Source organism: Pavona decussata, unplaced genomic scaffold (genome assembly GCF_977016875.1).
Source record: "Pavona decussata unplaced genomic scaffold, jaPavDecu1.1 SCAFFOLD_59, whole genome shotgun sequence".
NCBI lineage: Eukaryota > Metazoa > Cnidaria > Anthozoa > Scleractinia > Agariciidae > Pavona > Pavona decussata.
In genome coordinates, this window is record NW_028145481.1 from 2,256,285 (window position 1) to 2,274,736 (window position 18,452).

The 18,452-nt window shown below is 40.7% G+C and overlaps 2 protein-coding genes across 2 annotated transcripts; both read left to right on the top strand.

The window, feature by feature from the left end:
* Positions 1-75: 75 nt before the first annotated feature.
* Positions 76-9,101, top strand: LOC146479406 (choline dehydrogenase, mitochondrial-like). Its single transcript, XM_085110854.1, has 7 exons — positions 76-374; positions 1,830-2,097; positions 3,271-3,443; positions 4,704-5,209; positions 6,152-6,382; positions 7,517-7,718; positions 8,266-9,101. Exons 1-7 carry the CDS (start codon positions 299-301, stop codon positions 8,565-8,567), a joined length of 1,758 nt encoding a protein of 585 aa, XP_084966980.1. The 5' UTR covers positions 76-298; the 3' UTR covers positions 8,568-9,101.
* A 3,800-nt stretch (positions 9,102-12,901) lies between these two features.
* On the top strand, positions 12,902-18,253 carry LOC146479407 (cysteine and glycine-rich protein 1-like). The gene is made up of 3 exons (XM_085110855.1): positions 12,902-13,020; positions 16,410-16,563; positions 18,126-18,253. Exons 2-3 carry the CDS (start codon positions 16,416-16,418, stop codon positions 18,218-18,220), a joined length of 243 nt encoding a protein of 80 aa, XP_084966981.1. The 5' UTR covers positions 12,902-13,020; positions 16,410-16,415; the 3' UTR covers positions 18,221-18,253.
* The last annotated feature ends 199 nt before the right edge of the window (positions 18,254-18,452 follow it).

Consider the following 18,452-nt stretch of genomic DNA (forward strand, 5'->3'; position numbering starts at 1 on the left):
AGACAAAAGAAATTAAAATGTCAGCTCGCAGACGTTACTTTGCCTCGTCACGCTATCTTTCGTTGGGTAGCCGAAGATTGCGTGAGCCGGTGAGGAGCCAAAAGATCGTCTGCAATTTTCAAGTACACGTTCAGGCCTAAATTTGTGCCTAAAGCGGCGCAAAACATCACAAAGCAACCATATAGGCTCGAAAACGCCAGAGTAACCAGAAACGGGCTTTATAATTTATCAGTGCGACCTCTGATCGAACTCCTCCACTGCCAGTACAGGTCCTACAGGAGTCAAAAGTGATCAAAGCATGTACGGTTATGTCAAAAGGTTTGCTACTTGTGCCGCACAACTGTCTAGGAAGACACTCTCATGGAAAGCAAAAGGTAAATTTTTAAAAATGACATTCGGGCTTTGTTCCCTTTAGCCTTCCTCGCGGACGCTCTTTTGGCGCGCGACGAGCCCAAAAGAGCGCAGTACGAGAGAGGCAGCTACCGATCAGTTTGAAACTTCAACATTAATACTACCTACCCCCGGACACTAGTGCTTTTGGCTTGTAAAAATCGCCACCCCAGGTTGAAGTTTTAAATTGATTGTCACGTAAAACATTTGGAATCCATTTTTCACGCATGCTATTAAACCTATAGAGCCACGTTATGGTCCATAAAAGGCATGGTTTTAATTTTGAGCCATTTTCATCAGAAATACCCGAGTTTGTAGGGTTCAAAGAGCTGTCAGGGGCCGTCCAGACTTCCCAAAAGAGGGGATTGTCAGTCAGCATGAACTTTCATTTGTGGGGTCAGGGGTCCAAAACACACCGGAAATTGGTGAAAAGAAGGTTTGTAAAGGGGGAAATCTGGTAATTGTAACTCCTGATAGTAATTAGGGTTGCCCCCTACCTTCTCCCACCCTGTGCAATTCCCAGGGGGAGATACTCGGGTATTTTTTTTTTTTTTTTTTTTTTTTAACAGCTTTATTGACCATCACACATGTTAAATACAATAAATTAAACAACTAGAAAGAAATGAAAAATACGTGAAAAGTGATAAGGTCAAAAGGGCAGGTGCGAACGGGACGCGAGGACCCATGCGAGGCACCTCCTTACGTGACTGGGGGTCCGACGTATTTTTTGGGTCTAAAATTTTCAACTCCTGTATTTTTTGGGTTTGAATTTTGCCAGGCTTATAGTTCTTACACAATTCAAGCCAAAGTTCCCGCAAGATCCAAAAGCATGATTCAAATAATCTGCATGTAGTTCCAGTCTTGCATTTTTTAGGGCTCCGTCACCCCCTTCCCCCCCCCCCCCCGTCACATTTATACCCGAGTACCCCCTGGGGTGCAATTTTGGTCTGGAAAGGGTAAGTGATTTTGAAGGAAACCTTTCCACTCTTGAAATAAAGTAACGTCAAATTGTTGAAAATACAAATATTAAGGAAACCCCGGTGAATTCACCGATTTTTCTTTTCGTCCTTAACCCTACTTGGGAGCCTAAATTTTTGGTTTCAAATTTCCTGAGGGGCGCTATGTTGGATATTTTTCATGGCGTAATATATTGCTCAATTCTTTCAGCAACCATATGACATACAAAAAGTATAAATCCAAAATGGCAGTGTGCAGGGGTTTTTTGTAATAATTTGAAAACTTGCAACAATCATATCTAAGTTTTAGCACACTTGAATGTTATTTCTACTTTTCAAATGAAAATTTAAAATTTCAACGATATTTCCAATTATTTAATGTCAATTTGTGGCTAGACTTCTAATATCCCTCACACACACAATAGCAGCCACAAAATAAGAAAAACTTACTAATATTACTTTTTTGGATTCAATCTCAACTAGCATTGAGAAAAAAATGCTTCAACTCAGTACGGTCAGCTTCATCATTTTCTTCAACCCATGATTACATCATTGTGGGAGCAGGATCAGCCGGATGTGTTCTGGCAAACCGCCTGTCAGCCAATCCAAATTCAAGAGTGCTTCTTCTTGAGGCTGGACCAAATGACAACACTTGGAAAATCCACATGCCAGCAGCTATGTCATACAACTTAGAAAATGACAACTACAACTGGTTCTATACAACAGAACCTCAGGAAAACTTGAAAAACAGGTTAAACTGGCTTTTTTTTCGTGCATTTCTAGTTATTTAGCATCCCCAAAACTGATGCACATCTCTGATTAAATTAAACAACTGCAAAGAATGTGCCTTACCATTCTCTTATGTGACAACTATTTTTCACAACCTCTTAATATAAGTCAACCTTATTTGCAGGGTCTTTCTTTGTAATGCTGGGAACAAGTGAAGAGAGACAGGAAATGAGAGCTAGGGGAGAGTTGGGGCGGGGGGTGGGGGATGGAGGGCAAAGGGTAAAACAGCAAAATAATATCTTACAATTATTATAAAATTTTACATGACAAGAAGAAAGTGGTGTGTTAGCCAGCAAGAAATTCTGAGCTTGGAGGCATAGAAGGTTGGACACTCATATGCATTGTGCATCAATGTATCAAATGAGAGGGTCCCCAGCTTATTTTCAAGACAAAGACACGAAGGGCTGAAAAGTTTTTAAATTCTACCTGAATATTTTCACATTGAATCTGTGGGCTCAACAATCACCATACACCCTGTCAGCTAGATAAAAAAGAAACAGTGCCAGACCTGCAAAGTCCTAAATTATCCTTGCTGCCTTCCAATACAGCCTGCCGTGACCATTTAACATTCCAGTGTCTGATTTAGACTTGTGAAAAAAGAACATTACCATCTAAATGAAAAGGAAGGGCAGAGCTAGAGGGATAAGGTCTTAAATTAAGAATATATATTTGTGAATGTGTTTTGGTTTGAGCCTCCTCTCCTCTTTATACTTGTGTTTCAAACTCAGGTTACCCTTCCTCCCTTCGCAATTTCCAGTGCTTTTTCTTGGGCTGGGTAAATTTTCTAAAAAGCATGCAATATTATGTTTTTGATCCACTTTTAAGATAAAGGTGGGGGGAGGGGGAGCAGAGTACCCTGGGTCTATGCCTGGACTCCCTTCCCTCCCCGCCAACCTAAGTTAAGACCTTAAACGTTTTGATCTACAAAGTTATTAAGGTTAGAAAATCCTCATGGGATAAATTATTTAAATGATATAGCCTGTGAAAAGGCTCCCAAGTGGAGTATAAAGCAAAGAGAAAAATCTAGCTTGGTCCAGACCATGCTCATCTCGTTTCACTCGCCAGTTTTTCTCTTCCCGTATGCCCCACTGTTGGAGCCTGTTCACAGGCTAAAATAATATTGCCTCCATTTCAGAACTATGTACCACCCGAGAGGTCGAGTGCTAGGTGGTTCCTCATCCATAAATGCAATGATCTATGTTCGAGGACACGCCTTGGACTATGACAGATGGGAAAAAGAAGGAGCTTCTGGATGGTCATATGCAGACTGTCTGCCATACTTTAAGAAATCTGAGACTTTTGAACTTGGTAAGTTTGTTTTGCAATGCATTTTGTCTGCCTTGGTAAATCTACACTGGTGTCAAGAAATGAGAATCATTTGAACTTGGAATCTCTTTGGTGAAAATGCTGACTTCCTGTCCCTTAGCAATCAGGCACGTGAACTTGGTATGCCTGTGGCCTTATGAAAACTATCAGTACCTTTCTTCACATAATCTGGGTAACCCTGTTGTCTTGCCTCAATCTGGTGTTTCTGTGGTCTTATGCAAACTGCCGGAAATTAATGTTATACAAACTACTTATGTCTGTAGACCAACTATACTGTAAAGCGTGGCTTACTGGGTGAAACCAAAAACCAATAAGATTGGTCATAGTGTTTTTGCAACAGCCATATTGGAGGAGCGAAACAATAGAATGATTTTTTCTTTGGGAAATATAGTTATTTTTATGCAAATATTTTTTTTGTTTTGTATCTCTAACATGGCCATCGTAAAAATACTCTATCGTGTGGTCTTATGAAAAAACGAAGAAGCCTGGTAAATGAACGTGTGATCCTCAGCAAGCAGCCCACTGGCTTATGGTTGGTTATAGCCACTGTAAAGAGATGCAAAGGCTGACTTTTCACGCGCCAGTCCCTTTTCTATCTCTTTCAGGGTTGGCTAATTTAGCTTATCAACTTTGTTGAACAAACCAACCATTCCTTTTTTCCCCCACCGACGCGGTACCACAGTTTGTTTATAAATACAACCCTGGCACCCAACAACTTAGTTATACCAAATTCATTAGTTTTCTGACGAGGGATTCGTGCAGAATGTCCAGCTTGTTTAATCTGGGGTCAAAGGCAAAATTAAGGACCTTACAATTAGTAGGTCTGGCGGTTGGCCCAGAAGAAAAGGATCTGATTATGCGTAGTTTTAGCTAAGTGGAGTGCCACGTAAAATAAAGTTCCAAGTTCCAAGTGTCCGTTGGGTTTTGTCAGTACGTTTATCATCCCAATATCTGCGCGGTCCGAAAGCGAAAAACGCACCAAATGCCAACGGAAAGGCTTGTTACGCAGGCTCTCAGCCTCGCTCGTTTAACCAATCCGATGGCAGAATTCAGTTTGTATGGAATGCGCGCCGACTGATGTTGAACACCAAATGGGCGCGTGGAGAAATGCCGGTCTGTGGTACCCAGAACACATCGACTGTTGTCGCTGTTGTCTCGTTTCCTCCAGCTTTAACAATCGCACTTGCAGTGACTCCAGTGCAGTGACTCTTTCAAAATATCAACACTTGCTTCTCTCCTCAGGTGCCAGCCAATATAGAGGCGGAAATGGCCCACTGCACGTGTCACGTAGTTCGTCTTCGCACCCTCTGCATCAGGCCTTTTTGGCCGCTGGGGTTGAAGCTGGTTATCCCTTCACTGAAGACATGAACGGTTATCAACAGGAAGGAGTTGGCCGGCTGGACTGCACAATACATAACGGGAAAAGATGCAGTGCGGCCAGGGCTTATCTCAAACCTGCATTTCAACGAGAAAGCTTAACCATTGAAACAAGGGCATTGGTAAACAGAGTGCTGTTTGAAAACAAGAAAGCGGTCGGCGTAGAGTATCGCATTGGAAACGCAACAAAATGCGTGAGAGCGTCTAAAGAAGTCATTATTTGCGGTGGTGTGATAAATTCTCCTCAACTGCTGATGTTGTCTGGAGTTGGAGATGCCCATGAGCTGAACAGATTGGATATACCTACAGTGGCTAACTTACCCGGAGTAGGAAAAAATCTACAAGATCATTTGCAAGTCTACATTAAATATGTAAGTATTTTTAGTAAAGAGGCGAATAATTCACATAAAAGATGCCCCTGTCGAAATGAGCTAAGCCATGAGAAAATAAGGCGGGCGGAGAGGAAAGATAGCGCGTTGATTGGCATATGTGAATTTCACTCGAGTATATTTAGATGCTGTTTAAGACGAAAGACTATTCCCCGTGACGTGATGGCGAGGCATGGTAGGGTTGACAATTGTCGTTCAAAGTAACTGAGTCAAATTTGACTCCTCAGCGCCCTGTGAAACCTACCAGCGGAAGCACTTGCCACGCAAACTACAGTTTGAATTTCCACTCTGATCAAGGGACTGATCACCGGATCACCCACTGATGCGTGCGGACCTTTCGTTTACAAAACTTCTAAAAGTGTAGTCAGTAGAGAAATTCACATAGTAATAGTAAAGGCTTTATTTATAGAGGGTAACACTTGGCAGTAGTAAAATCACTGAGAAATGCGTGGCCCCCATATCCCAAGCGAGGTCTAGAATGGCGCGGGGCGACACCGTCTCCGCTGTCTCCGTCCCCGTCCCCGTCCCCGTCCCCGTCCCCTGTATTTTCTCAGGGTTCATACGGGTCATTAAAAACATGGCAAATCGTAGAATTTTATCATTTCATGGAATTTAAGTTTGAGTCATGGAAACTCATGGAAAATAATGTTACGATACAGAAAGAAAGAAAGCATTCTTTTAGGTGATGAAAAAGCACGAAGATTAAGAATAAAAAAAGAAGAGGTTTCAAGAAACAGATTTATACTCAGTAGAAATAAACAGTTCAGTTCGCATTTTGACACTGTAGAATACGAACGCTTTGTCAAGGAAAACTTTGAAAAGGTCATAAAAAGCCATGGAATGTTAAAAGCCAACTGAAGAGTACGAACCATGTTTCCCTTGGCTAAGCTCATCACCCCATTTTTTTCCTTGTTTCTACCACAGCAATGTCTCCAACCAGTGACACTCAACAGTACATTTAAACTACACAACCAGATCATGGCAGGAATGAAATGGTTTCTGTTTAAGGGAGGAGTTTGTGCGTCTAACCACCTTGAGACTGGTGGATTGATCAAAAGTGACTCAAAGATCTCGCACCCGGACATACAGATGCAGTTCTTACCCTTGTTTATCAGTGAAGCAGGAACAACACCGGCAACCCAACACGGATATCAGGTACGCGTGCGTGACTGGCAGTGCTGATCACAACATTGAAAGACTATTGAACTAAAGTCGTGAAGACACGAAGGGTATGGGGAGGGGGGGGGGGGGGTTGGGGAGGGGGAGTTAATTCGTGGTGGGACTGCTGCTTGCAGAATTTCTTGGGACCATTTTTCAATTAAGACTCGCTTCCATCTCTCAAACTGATATTGGGCATTCACTTAAATTTCAAACTTAAGAGGAAAAGAGGGAAAAGTAGAATAGTGTAAGCCTCGAACCTGACTCGTTATGTCTGCTTCATTCCTTCTATCGTACGTTAACCACTACACCAACGAGGACTAGCTGACGCGATTGTAATTTTTAATATATTTATGTAGAGTTACCCATCACAATAAACGAAAGCAAACCGCTTTCGAATCAGTGCTTAACCCTAAATACTGCAAAGATCGGTGCTAAGCCCCAAAATGATGTTCCTTGTCTAGCTGGAGCTCTATTCACTCAGTTCTCTGCCTAATAAATGGGCTTGTTCTTGTGTCATCAGGTCACGACCGTCACATTCGTGAACGGTTACCAAGCGTGGTCGAAAAGTGGTCCCAAAATATATTTTTGCCTGATGCTTGTTTCGATGTTCCGCCAATTTACAGCAGTTTTCAATAAGTGTCGTAGAAAAAAAACCAAAGTAATTACTCTGACCAATCACAGCAGACGTAAGCAACACAAAGAACCAATCAGAACTCGAAGTAAATGTGTGTACAGTAACCGGCGCCAAACGCGGAAAAATGCGCGCGAGAAAGTCACGTTTTGTTTTGGTTTTGCTTCTCTTTGGCTGAGAAGCTTTGCAAGGAGAATTGGTAGCAAACGCGAATAGCGCACTGAAGTAATCTCAAATGGATTAAGGAGTTAGTTTCTGGGATGCTGCTGTCGGTGGGGAGTAGAAATCTCCTTCACTCTAACGCAGGGCTAACGCTTGGAACGTCAGCACTCGGATCTCTTTACGGCAGTCAATTTACCTTTAGTTATTAACTCTGTTGATAAACCAAACATTTGTAGTAATCTCACCCCGCTTATTTTTCTCCCTCCCCTATCTCTGATGTGTCCGTAGTTGGCAACGATTGTGACAAATTCTGCTTTATTCTCTGACCATTTCAGCTCTGTGTTGAGATCCTGAGACCGACCAGCCGAGGTTTCATCAAGCTGAAGTCACGTGACCCACTCACGCATCCCGTCATTCAACCAAACTATTTGTCAACCGAGAGCGATCGCCGGCTGATGAGGGCCTGTGTCCGAGTGGCGCGTCACGTGCTCAGCCAGAAGGCCTTGGAACCTTACAGAGGAAAAGAGTTGAAGCCAGGTTTGTAGTCAGCCGTTTGTAAGCGTACAAAAACGGACGGTGAAAACAGAAGTTTTTGAATTTATTTCCTTGTCAGGACTAAACGGGGCGCAACTCACAACTGTGAAGCAAGTCAACCGACACAAGTTGGTTTCAGTATTGTTTAATTTATTATCGGCTGGACACTTAAGGCTGCGTGTTGATTTGGCAACTTGAATAATCCAGCATTACCCTCTGAACAGGGGTTTAACGCCCGGGGTTACCTACAATCCATGTACTGACTTCCGAGGCAGCTCAAAACTCGGTGTAGGTCACGGTTTTCAATTCCAATTTGATCTGGCTAGTGTCCTCAATTAGTGCTCTGCGCTAAATTCATTGACACTTAAAATAAAGTGATTTAATTTTATTTTTTATTTGTCTAAATGTCGTTTAAGTAATTGGCGTTAATCTTTTTCTGCGTAAAACTAGCTGATCAGAGAGAAGGCGCAAGGGTTCTGCTGACTACTTTGTTGTATATAGTAACGGATGTTTTGTAACGGAAATGTTTATTGACGTCGTTTTCGTTTAGGTGATAACATTAAAACAGAAGAAGAAATAGACGCTTTTGTCCGAGGTTACGCCAAGACAGATTACCATCCCTGTGGTACGTGCAAGATGGGAGCCGAGGATGACCCGACGGCTGTTGTCGACAGCGATACGCGAGTCTTCGGTGTGGACAATCTTCGGGTTGTGGATGCGTCTGTCATGCCTAGTATTGTCAGCGGTAACCTTAATGCGACCACTATCATGATTGCGGAGAAGGCAGCGGATTGCATTTTAGGTGAGGCGTGTCTGCCAAAGGAACACGTGCCAGTGTACGGTCTTTCCTAGCTTGTGAACACTTTCGGCAGTCTGGACTTCAAAAGTTTATAACAAACATCGTAAGTCTTCTCAAAATCAGAGTTGCCAAACGCCGATGTTACACTTTTTTTGTGACCTCTCAGTGACTTATAACTGCCCACTCGCCAATAGCTTACTTTTAGTCGACATTTTGTGAATTGGTGCGGAGCAAGCCAGTCCACTTACCTTACGTCCTTAAAGCTGCTGAGTTCAAAAACCAAAAGAACTTGATATTTTCCCTTGAACGAGGCTAGTAGGGCTAATTTGTATGCAGACAAAAGAATATGAAAATATCAGCTATTTTGTATAAGGTCTACGACGTGGGAATACAAGAAACAACATTTTTACTCAGAGTCTGCCGGGATGCAAGCCTTCTTGTTACCGTCGGCAGTAGACAATGTTTAGATATGATTGTTGGCAAAATTGAAAACGGCTTTATAGAACGTGGTTTTGTTAAACACCGTCTAAACTGTCTTTTAATAACTGACCCATTGTTTTTGCTCATTAAACCTATTGTCCTGTGGCGTTGTCGTTGTCGTTGCCGTCGTCGTTGCTTAAGCTCCCTAATAATACATGAAGAACGAGCCGGCATTGCTGTATTTGATTTCGTTGTTCACATATCAGGATATGCTCCCAAAGGACTCTTCTTACAAACGCTGCAAGAACAAAATTGTGTTTTATTACCGGAAACTGAATAAACCTGTTAAATTAACTTCCAAAGAACTAATTCAAAATTATATAATAAAGAGCACGGCGTTATGCATACCACCATACAGACTTATGGAGTGTATGCACGTGTCGTCATCGCCACCATGTTGGTGTACCGTCAACAAAAGAGGTCTCATTAGCTGGGTTTGTTATGTATTTAGTTTAGTTTAAACATACCTACCCGCCTCGACTAGCTTCAGCTATTTGCGGGTAGGTATATAAACACCTTGTAACTGTGTATTTTTTAATAAAGTGTTAAGTGTTGTTAAAGTGTAAACCAACATGGTCACCACGCCATTGTCATTGGAAGCCCTTGGGATTGGTTGTATGCCGCTCTATTTGTCCCACCCGGGTTGTGAACTGCACATCTTTGGTGTCGCACAACAGCGTCCATCGAGGAAGGCTGTCCCGTCACAAGTCATTGAAGAAACAAAAAGACCTACGATACAGCCTTAAGCGATCACCTGTTGATATATGGTTTGATGAAGGAGACAGTTAAGCGCTATCAGAATAAAATTATAACTTCCAGGAACTATAAGAATTGTGATAGGGAAGTGTATGCAAATAAGCTAGCCGCAGCTCCATGGAACGTCGGAGATCTGTTTGATGACGTAGACGACCAAGTATATTCTTGGAAAACACTGATGAAGGATATAGTGGATGAATGCTTTCCCCTGAAAAAGATGCGAGTGAGATCCGTGGATGTCCCTTACATGACAACATCGTGGAAAAGTGCTATGAGGGCAAAAAGAAGAGCCACTTCAAATTATTACAAAGATAAATCTGCACACAACTGGGAGGTTAAACAAAGGTGTCGCAATGAAGCAACGAGACAACGAAGGATTGCAATTAAACAATACTGGAAAAAGAAAGCTGAAGATCTAAAGAGAAATTCAAAAGAATTTTTCAAAACCTTTAAACCGTTTTTGGGATCGAAGACTTGCACTAACAAACAAGCAGAAATTAACCTCAAAGTTAACGGTACTGTGGTAAGTGATCAAGCAAGAGTTGCCGAGACTCTAGCACGTCACTTTGCCACCCTTGCTGACAGTATTGGCGGAGACAGAGCTCAGCAATCAGAGAAACAACTCTGCAACCATCCAAGTCTAGCGCGGATTAGATCTCACTGTGAAAATAAACAAGCAATAACTATTGAGTCTACCAACGCAACAGAAGTACTGTGTGCACTTGAATCGCTTAAAACAAATAAGGCAACGGGACACGATGATATCCCGGCTTAAGTACTGAATCTGGGAGCAAAGGAACTAGCCATACCCCTCACTAAGCTATACAACTCTTGCATCTCCAGTGGAAAGTGGCTAAGTGAATGGAAAAGGGGAGAGTGGATACCCGCCTTCAAGAAAGACGATCCACTCGACAAAGAGAACTACGGACCGGTTACAGTCCTTTCTGCTGTGGACAAAGTCTTTGAGCAGCTGATTAGCAAACAAATCACTGCTCAATTCGAAAGCCGCCTATCAGATTCCATTACCGCCTACCGCAAATCTCATGGCTGTGAGACAACCCTTGTCTCACTGGTGGAGCAATGGAAACTTGCAAGGGACGGAGCTACTATCTACGGATATGTCAAAGGCATTTGACTCACTTCACCCACCACTCATGCTTAACAAATTAAGAGCCTATGGTTTTGCGGAAAACACCGTAAATCTTCTACGCTCTTATCTCTCCAACCGACAAAACAGAATTAGACTGGGATCACTAGCAAGTTCTTGGCAAGTGGTAAACAGAGGATGCCCACAAGGATCTGCGTTAGGACCACTTCTTTGGAACATCTTCCAGAACGACCTGGCCTATGAAATTAATTTGAACCTTTCTATGTATGCAGATGACCATCAGATTTACGAAGCAAGAGAGGATCTCGCAAACGTAAAGTCATCACTTAGCAGGAATGCAGAAAAAGCATCTAATTGGTATGAAGACAACATGCTAAAGGGTAACTATAGTAAATATAGAACCATGACAATGCAGAACAAAAGAGAGATAACAACTCCGACCATGAGTATTCAAGGCAGCGAAATCGAGTCGACAGAGAAGTTGAATCTTTTAGGAGTGACGATAGATAGTAAACTGAACTTTAACCATCATATTAACAACGTGTGTAAAAAAGCAAGCCAAAGGATTGGGGTCCTTATGAGACTGAAAAACCTGATACCAACAGAAGCCAAGCTGCAGCTATATACTGAAAGCTGCTATCTTACCATACCTTACTTATTGCCACCTCACCTGGCACTTCTGCAAGGCAAGCGATAGGAGAAAGCTTGAACGCATACAAGAAAGAGGACTCAGGGCAGTTTTTAAGGACAAACATTCTAGCTACGAGAAACTACTGGCAAAAGCAGACATACCATCGTTATACAACAGACAATTGCAGTTATTGCAGGACATTGCCATCTTCATCTATAAGATTAAGCATGAATTACTGCCACAGAGACTTTGTAATCTTTTCCAATTAGACAGTGGTTCGTATTACTTAAGGAAGCGAGAATTTGTTCAACCTCGATTCTCTTCGGTGAAATATGGAAAACACTCACTTCGTTACCTAGGGCCTAAACTGTGGAATGATCTCACTCCTAGAATAAGATATCAACCCTCTTATTTATTTATTTATTTATTTATTTATTTATTTATTTATTTATTTATTTATTTATTTATTTATTTATTCACCACGACATACAAACATAGAAAGTTACAATGAATAATAGACTAGGATTACAAGTACATAAGTTTAGAGTAAATAATAATAGTAAAAGAAGTAAGAAGTGGCGAGGAGACCTCAAGAAACCCCCGGGCTTATACTGAGAGGTCTCCTCGGAGATATGTTGGGACTTTAAGACCAGTAAAGACATTGTATTGAGATTTTTTAACATACGGTGGTGGTAAGACTATAAAGACATAACAGACTCGGACGTTTCATGCAATTAACTGAGGAAATCAAGAAGCTTTCTTTTGAAGGTGGATAGACTAGGGGAAGACGTAACTGATAATGGCAAAGCATTCCATATTTTTGGCCCTCTATAGAGTATAGTAAATTGCTTGATATTAGTTCGGCAGGTGTGAGGTCGAAAATGAGCTGAGGTTCTAGTATCATAATTATGAATTTGACCACCAGTCGGAAATAAATTTAGAAAGGGCGAAGGCAGCAAACGTTGGTGATAGCAATATAAAAGAGTCATACGTAATCAGGACCTTACTGCCCTAGCAGCAAATGTCAGTAACTGTCGAGGCTGCAACCTATGCCGAGAATGACTAGGGTTTACATGATTTTTTGCGATTGATGTATGAAAGTTTATTAATATGGTTTACGATGTAAACGTTAATTCATTTTTTAGAATTTTCTAGAATTTAGTTAGGTGTCCACTATTAGTAGAGGGGACTTCTCCCCTCAGCTACATTTCTTGACACGTTAATAAAGTTATTATTATTATTATTATGATTATTATTATTATTATTATTATTATTATTATTATTATTGTCAATAATAGACTGCAAAACAGTCTCCTTTTTTTGTGAATGCGCGAATTCTCGCGCGCAAAGCGCGAGCCTACCACGTCCACAGGGCTCTCTCCCCAGTCTCACTCTACGTTTCCACCCTCGCTCGAGACTTTTCGCTTGACGAGACCTCGCATTTCGACCAAACGCAAAAATACGGCTGTTTTGCAGTCTACAAGGCGGCGATTTTTGATCCAGCTTAGTGCAGGTTTCATCGAGGTTTACTGTAAGTAGTTGGTCTTTTATAGAGTATAGTAGTTAGGTAAGCTGTTAAATCCAACGCAATTCTATTTCTCCTTGTATGTAGGGAAACATGTAGGCTACGGTGATCATTTTCACGTCCACCAAGTTCTGCGGGAAAGGGATAGCCGGGTTGATTTTTATGCGAATTCGGTGTCAAATGGACTAGTTTAGGTTGAAAACATTTATTCATGCTTGCTGTAAACTTGTGCAGTAAAATTAATCTCGGTCAAATTGTAGTGTTGACTGTTCTAACAGCTCAGTCCATAACATGTCCAAAGCCGGCCATCTGAGCCTCGTCAAACAAATGCAAGCCGTCTGCTCTCTAGTCTCCTTCGCGGCTCTCCACACAGGTGGCCCAAGCTCGAGCTGAGAGCAAAGACAATCTTGCGCAATAGCGGTCACGGCGAAAATATGAGAGTTTGTATGGAAATCGCGCTTAGGAGGTAAAAATTTCCTAATAAAAATGGCATACCTTGTTTCTACGGTGTACTGCTTGTTGTTTCTTTGTCTCCTTTTGTTGATTTGAGGCCATTTTAGCGAGTTATCGCTTCCGTGCGAGTGGTTTCCTACCGGCCTAAGATGAAATTATAAAGACTTCATTCATCTTAGGGGTAGGAAAGCACGGAAGTGATAACTCGCTAAAATGGCCTCAAAATCAGCCAAAGCAGACAAAGAAACAACAAGCAGTACACCGTAGAAACAAGGTACACTGTATGTCATTTTATTGAGAAATTTTCGGAATTTTTACCTCCTAAACCCGATCATAAATATTCCCATACAAACTCTATATTTTCGCCGTGACCACTATTAGGGGTATAGAATGGTAAAATCTGAGACCCATCGAGACGCCGAGACCTTTATTTAAAATTCGAGATCGAGACTTAACTATGTTTTTCAAATCCGAGCCCAAGGCTAAAACTCGAGACTATCAGAGCGTGAGAGGCTGTGAACGCAAAAAAACGCAAAAAGTGTTTTTTACTAACACTGCCAGAAAGCATAATACGGCAATTTACCAGCAGAATTTACTCCAAGCCTACATGTCTCGCAGAAGCTGCAGAAGCGATTGTGCTGTTGAGCAGTTTTTCAAGGTTATTCTTTGCTGTTTTAGGACCAGTTTAGGACGGTTAATTCAGACTTAACTTTCGCTTGCCTTGCAAGACCCCGGGCCCGAGATTCAAATTTCAAAATGCGAGATTCGGAGACCCACTTTATTTTTTACGAGCTCGAGATTTCGAGACTCGCCGAAAGTTTGCCGAGATCCATTATTTTTCAAGGACCATTCTATACCTCTACTATTGTGCAAGATGATCCTTGCTCTGACAGTTTGAGCTTGCGTCACCTGTGCTCCCCAGTGGCTTAAATATGCGATAATTTGTTAAGAACATGAACTCTTTCAAATATTCTATTTTTATTTAAGTCTTAGAACTTTGAAGATAATTTTTTCCATGTTATTGCTCAGAAATCCAGCAAAGTGTAAGATCGAATCTTGAGGCATATTGTTTTCGTTCTGGTATGCAAATTATTCATCTCACGGTAAACGACGCCCTCTCAGTTTAAAAAAAATTGTTTTGTGAGCCCGGGAAGTTGCCCTTTGGACAAAAAAGTCGCATGAACTGAAAGGTGAATAATTTTTCCTTTTTTTATTCAAATTGTTTGAAGGTTGACACAGAGCTGACGTTTAGTTGTCCGATACGTCCGGGCGAAAAAAAAGTTACATTATCATGTAAATCTTGGAGAATATTAAAAACGAACCAATAGGCTCCTTTCGAAATATTAAAATTCAACTCGATATTAAGGTCCAGAGGACACAAACAACAGAAAGGAATAAACAGGATTATCGAATTTCCTTTGTCTATGTTCTTTTGGCCTAATTGTTACGTTGAATTTTAATATATCGAAAGGAGCCTATTAAGCGCTTTCATATTATGCCAGTCAATGTGTGTGGTACTGTCAGTTATTGGATAACTCAACGCGGTTTTAACCTACCCACCTTTCAGCACTTGTTGGTTGGTCCAAAAGCTACGATATTTTCAGACAAACTCCTCCTACTGATATCCGTTACCTCTTATCCAACTCAGTGAAATGGCGCTACTTACGATGGCAAGGTCGATGATGCAATGGTCCTTTTGAAAGGAAGGCAGTGAAATCGCGACTATTATACCTTCGAGTGAAGAACTGTTTTTGTCATCAACTTTGCTCGAAATAATTAGTTTTGTGTAAGGGAGTACCTCGTTTCTTTCCACGATTGGCGTGTTTTTATACAGGTACAATTCTCTGCTTTGCTTTTGAACAGAATTCGAATTCTTTGGGACTCAAAAGGGACTTTTTCTTTTCAGGAAATGGACTTCTACTTTGTGTCGGTGATTAGTGTTGATAAATACCCCCCAATATCCACCTCCTTTTCGGTGAATAATTAGCAATTATTACTGTTTAGTCCAAGTCCACAAATGTCCTATGGCTGTGTTCAATGATAGGATTTCACTAGAACCTTCAAATCTTAACACGTTACCTGCAGTAGGAGCTAGATATTGCTAGATATTCTAATACAATTCCTCCTGGACTTTCAAGAACCTGATAGCTCAAATTTACAAGATCTGAACTCCTGTATTTCATATACTGCACTTTCATCTGATCATCTCAACAAGGGTATTGCAAATTTACAAACTAACCAGCTTCCAGTTGGCTTGATAGCTCACTTGGTCGAACACAGGTCATTGGCCAATCCGACTCCCGTTCAAGCCTGAATAGTTTTCAGTTTCAGGCTTTCTATTCGCAACTGCTTGAGTTGCACACATGATTAACTGCGATGATCAACCACGTATTGAAGATCAACTCAATTGGTATCGGTTGCAGTTGGCTTTTGGAAAGATTTAGCAGGCATTATCTAAGCCTTTAATTTATTCATAGCTATTTTATCATGCTTTTTAGAGTTTAAAACTTATCCGTAATGATCGCTAATATATTTAACCTGATTATTCCGCATTCATTCTGACGTTTTTTACCTCCTCTTTAGCATTTTAGATTGATCGATGTTGCTATTATTCACTTGCAAAGCTATGCATAAGTTTAAGATATGATCATCGTCATTTTCATCATCATTACCATCAAAATCATTATTTTTTTCCTGATTTATCGTTTAACAATATCTTCCGAAATGTAGTTTGCTTAATTGTATCGTAGTTAAATTTTATAAGAACATTTTCTTCCAACAACGCTATATATAAGTTTAAGATATAATTGTCATCGTCATCATTATCATTATCACCAGCACCGCCATTACGATCATTATTTTCGTTATGATCAATCGTTTAACAATATCTGAAGTTTGCTTTCTTATCTTTGGCTTATTTTTTTTATGATATATCATCGCAGGTCAAAATGCCAGGAAAAACCTGCCCAAGGTGCAACAAAAGCGTTTACGCAGCCGAGGAACTTATCGGTGCGGGCGCCAGCTGGCACAAAAGTTGCTTCAGCTGCCAAGAATGTAAAAAGAGGCTTGACAGCACTACTGTTAGTGATAAAGATGGTAAGTTGGGGACAGTTAGAGTTAAAATCCACTTTGTGTACGTGCGGGAAGCCTTTCACTCCTTTTCCTTTGGCCCCTCCTAAGTTCCCAAGGCAACCGCCGTGATAACGAGGTTGTTTCACACCCTACCCAGATATCGATATCCACACATTTTGGTTGCCATTTTATTTGATGCGCGAATACCATCCACGCTCTGTTAGACAAGGGTGTACGTTCGCGTATTGCAAGTTGCGGAGTTTTTTCAGGAAGTTTTGCAATCGGAGCTTTTCACTTTTTGTGTATGAAGAAAGAGGAAAATATTGCCATTTATAAAATGAAGGGTATTTTATGACAAAATGTGGAGAGAGCGATAAACATTTTACCTGCTTGAAAGGGGTTTATTTTCTTGGTTTGGGCTTTTAATATGTAAATGGATTATTAATTCGAGATAACTTTAACAAATCGACTGACAATGAACTGAAATTTGGCAGAAAGAAAGGTCTTATCATCCTTCACATTTCTAAGCGTTATAAGTAGTGCTATAGATCACGTGACATGTCACGTGATCATTTTTTTTTTGGCGAAAAAAGCAAAGATTTGACAGGTAGGCGACGGTTTTTTAAAGAGAAAACATCAAACAAAAACGTTTTTCTAATAAAGATTAAAAATCTCCAACCCTCTACGTTTGGAATGATCTCAAAAAAATTTTGTCAGGACAAAGAGCATTTCTTAGTCCAAAATTTAACCTTTGATTGTTATAATAATAATAATAATAATAATAATAATAATAATAATAATAATAATAATAATAATAATTATAATAATAATAATAACAAATATCTTAAGTCAGGAGGCAACCTCACCCTCAGGTGGTTTTCAGGCTGGTTCTGAGTAAAAATTATAAATAAACAGTAGGTATAAAATTACTAAATATAAAAAAAGTTAAAAAGAGACAATCACAGTAAAATCCTAAGATAGAGTTCACGATGCAACAAAATTAGATAAAATAGTTCACAAAAGCTTCTTAAATAAATCAAGGCTATTTGAATTTCTTATAGACACTGGAAGAGCGTTCCACTCTTGTATCGCTTGATAAGTCCGTTTCTGTTGTCCCCACTGGCACCGAGATTTGGGCATTCTAACGTTGTCCTTGTGCCTAGTGTTATAAGGGTGGATTTCCCTTAAGTGCGTAAAATTAAAATTCCAGTCAATCAGCCAATGCATGCATTTAAATACAAAAAAAAAAAGACTGTGTTGCCGTCGCCTTTCTGACAAAACTAGCCAATCAAGCTCGTTAATTGCCACTGTTGCGGAAGAGTGTTTACCTTTGTTAAGGATCAATTTAGCAGCTTTGATATCGGTTCATTCTTACTAATTGCCCTCAGATCTGGCGCAACCTGCAATTTAATTATTTGATTTTTAAGTTTAATTAATGAATTTGAGTGCGAATTGCTTCCGTTGTTTTGTGCTTTGCTTGGTTAAGTTTTTCTAGCGTAGAATCTGTTAGCCATACTGCAGTTGGCCTTAACAATACATGCCTGCAACCTTAGTATTAAAAAAATTATTATAAAAATTTTTCACAGATGAAATCTATTGCAAAGGATGTTACGGAAAGAATTTCGGACCTAAAGGTTTTGGATATGGGGCCGGAGCAGGAGCCCTTACGCGCACAAAGTAAAAGTACCCCTGGGACAGCACCAGTATTTTACGAGCCGTGGAGGAATAGATACATGACAATTTGCGTTTCAAATAAACTTGATCATAAGAAATACTTCCAGTTTCTTCATTTTGTACCGTTACGATCCGCGCGGAACACATTGTATTCACCCATCAAACGCGTGGAGACATGCTGCACGCTCGTGCACGTGCCCATCCCGTGTATGCACTGTCCTTTAGTAAGCCCCTGTCGA

What these genes read in the sequence shown, in the direction of transcription:
- LOC146479406 (XM_085110854.1), top strand. Translation starts at nt 299, where the DNA reads ATGTACGGTTATGTCAAAAGGTTTGCTACTTGTGCCGCACAACTGTCT. An exon ending in CAGGAAAACTTGAAAAACAG is followed by an intron (nt 2,098 to 3,270) that starts GTTAAACTGGCT and finishes CCTCCATTTCAG; the next exon opens with AACTATGTACCACCCGAGAG. An exon ending in AGGAAAAGAGTTGAAGCCAG is followed by an intron (nt 7,719 to 8,265) that starts GTTTGTAGTCAG and finishes GTTTTCGTTTAG; the next exon opens with GTGATAACATTAAAACAGAA.
- LOC146479407 (XM_085110855.1), top strand. Translation starts at nt 16,416, where the DNA reads ATGCCAGGAAAAACCTGCCCAAGGTGCAACAAAAGCGTTTACGCAGCC. An exon ending in TACTGTTAGTGATAAAGATG is followed by an intron (nt 16,564 to 18,125) that starts GTAAGTTGGGGA and finishes AATTTTTCACAG; the next exon opens with ATGAAATCTATTGCAAAGGA.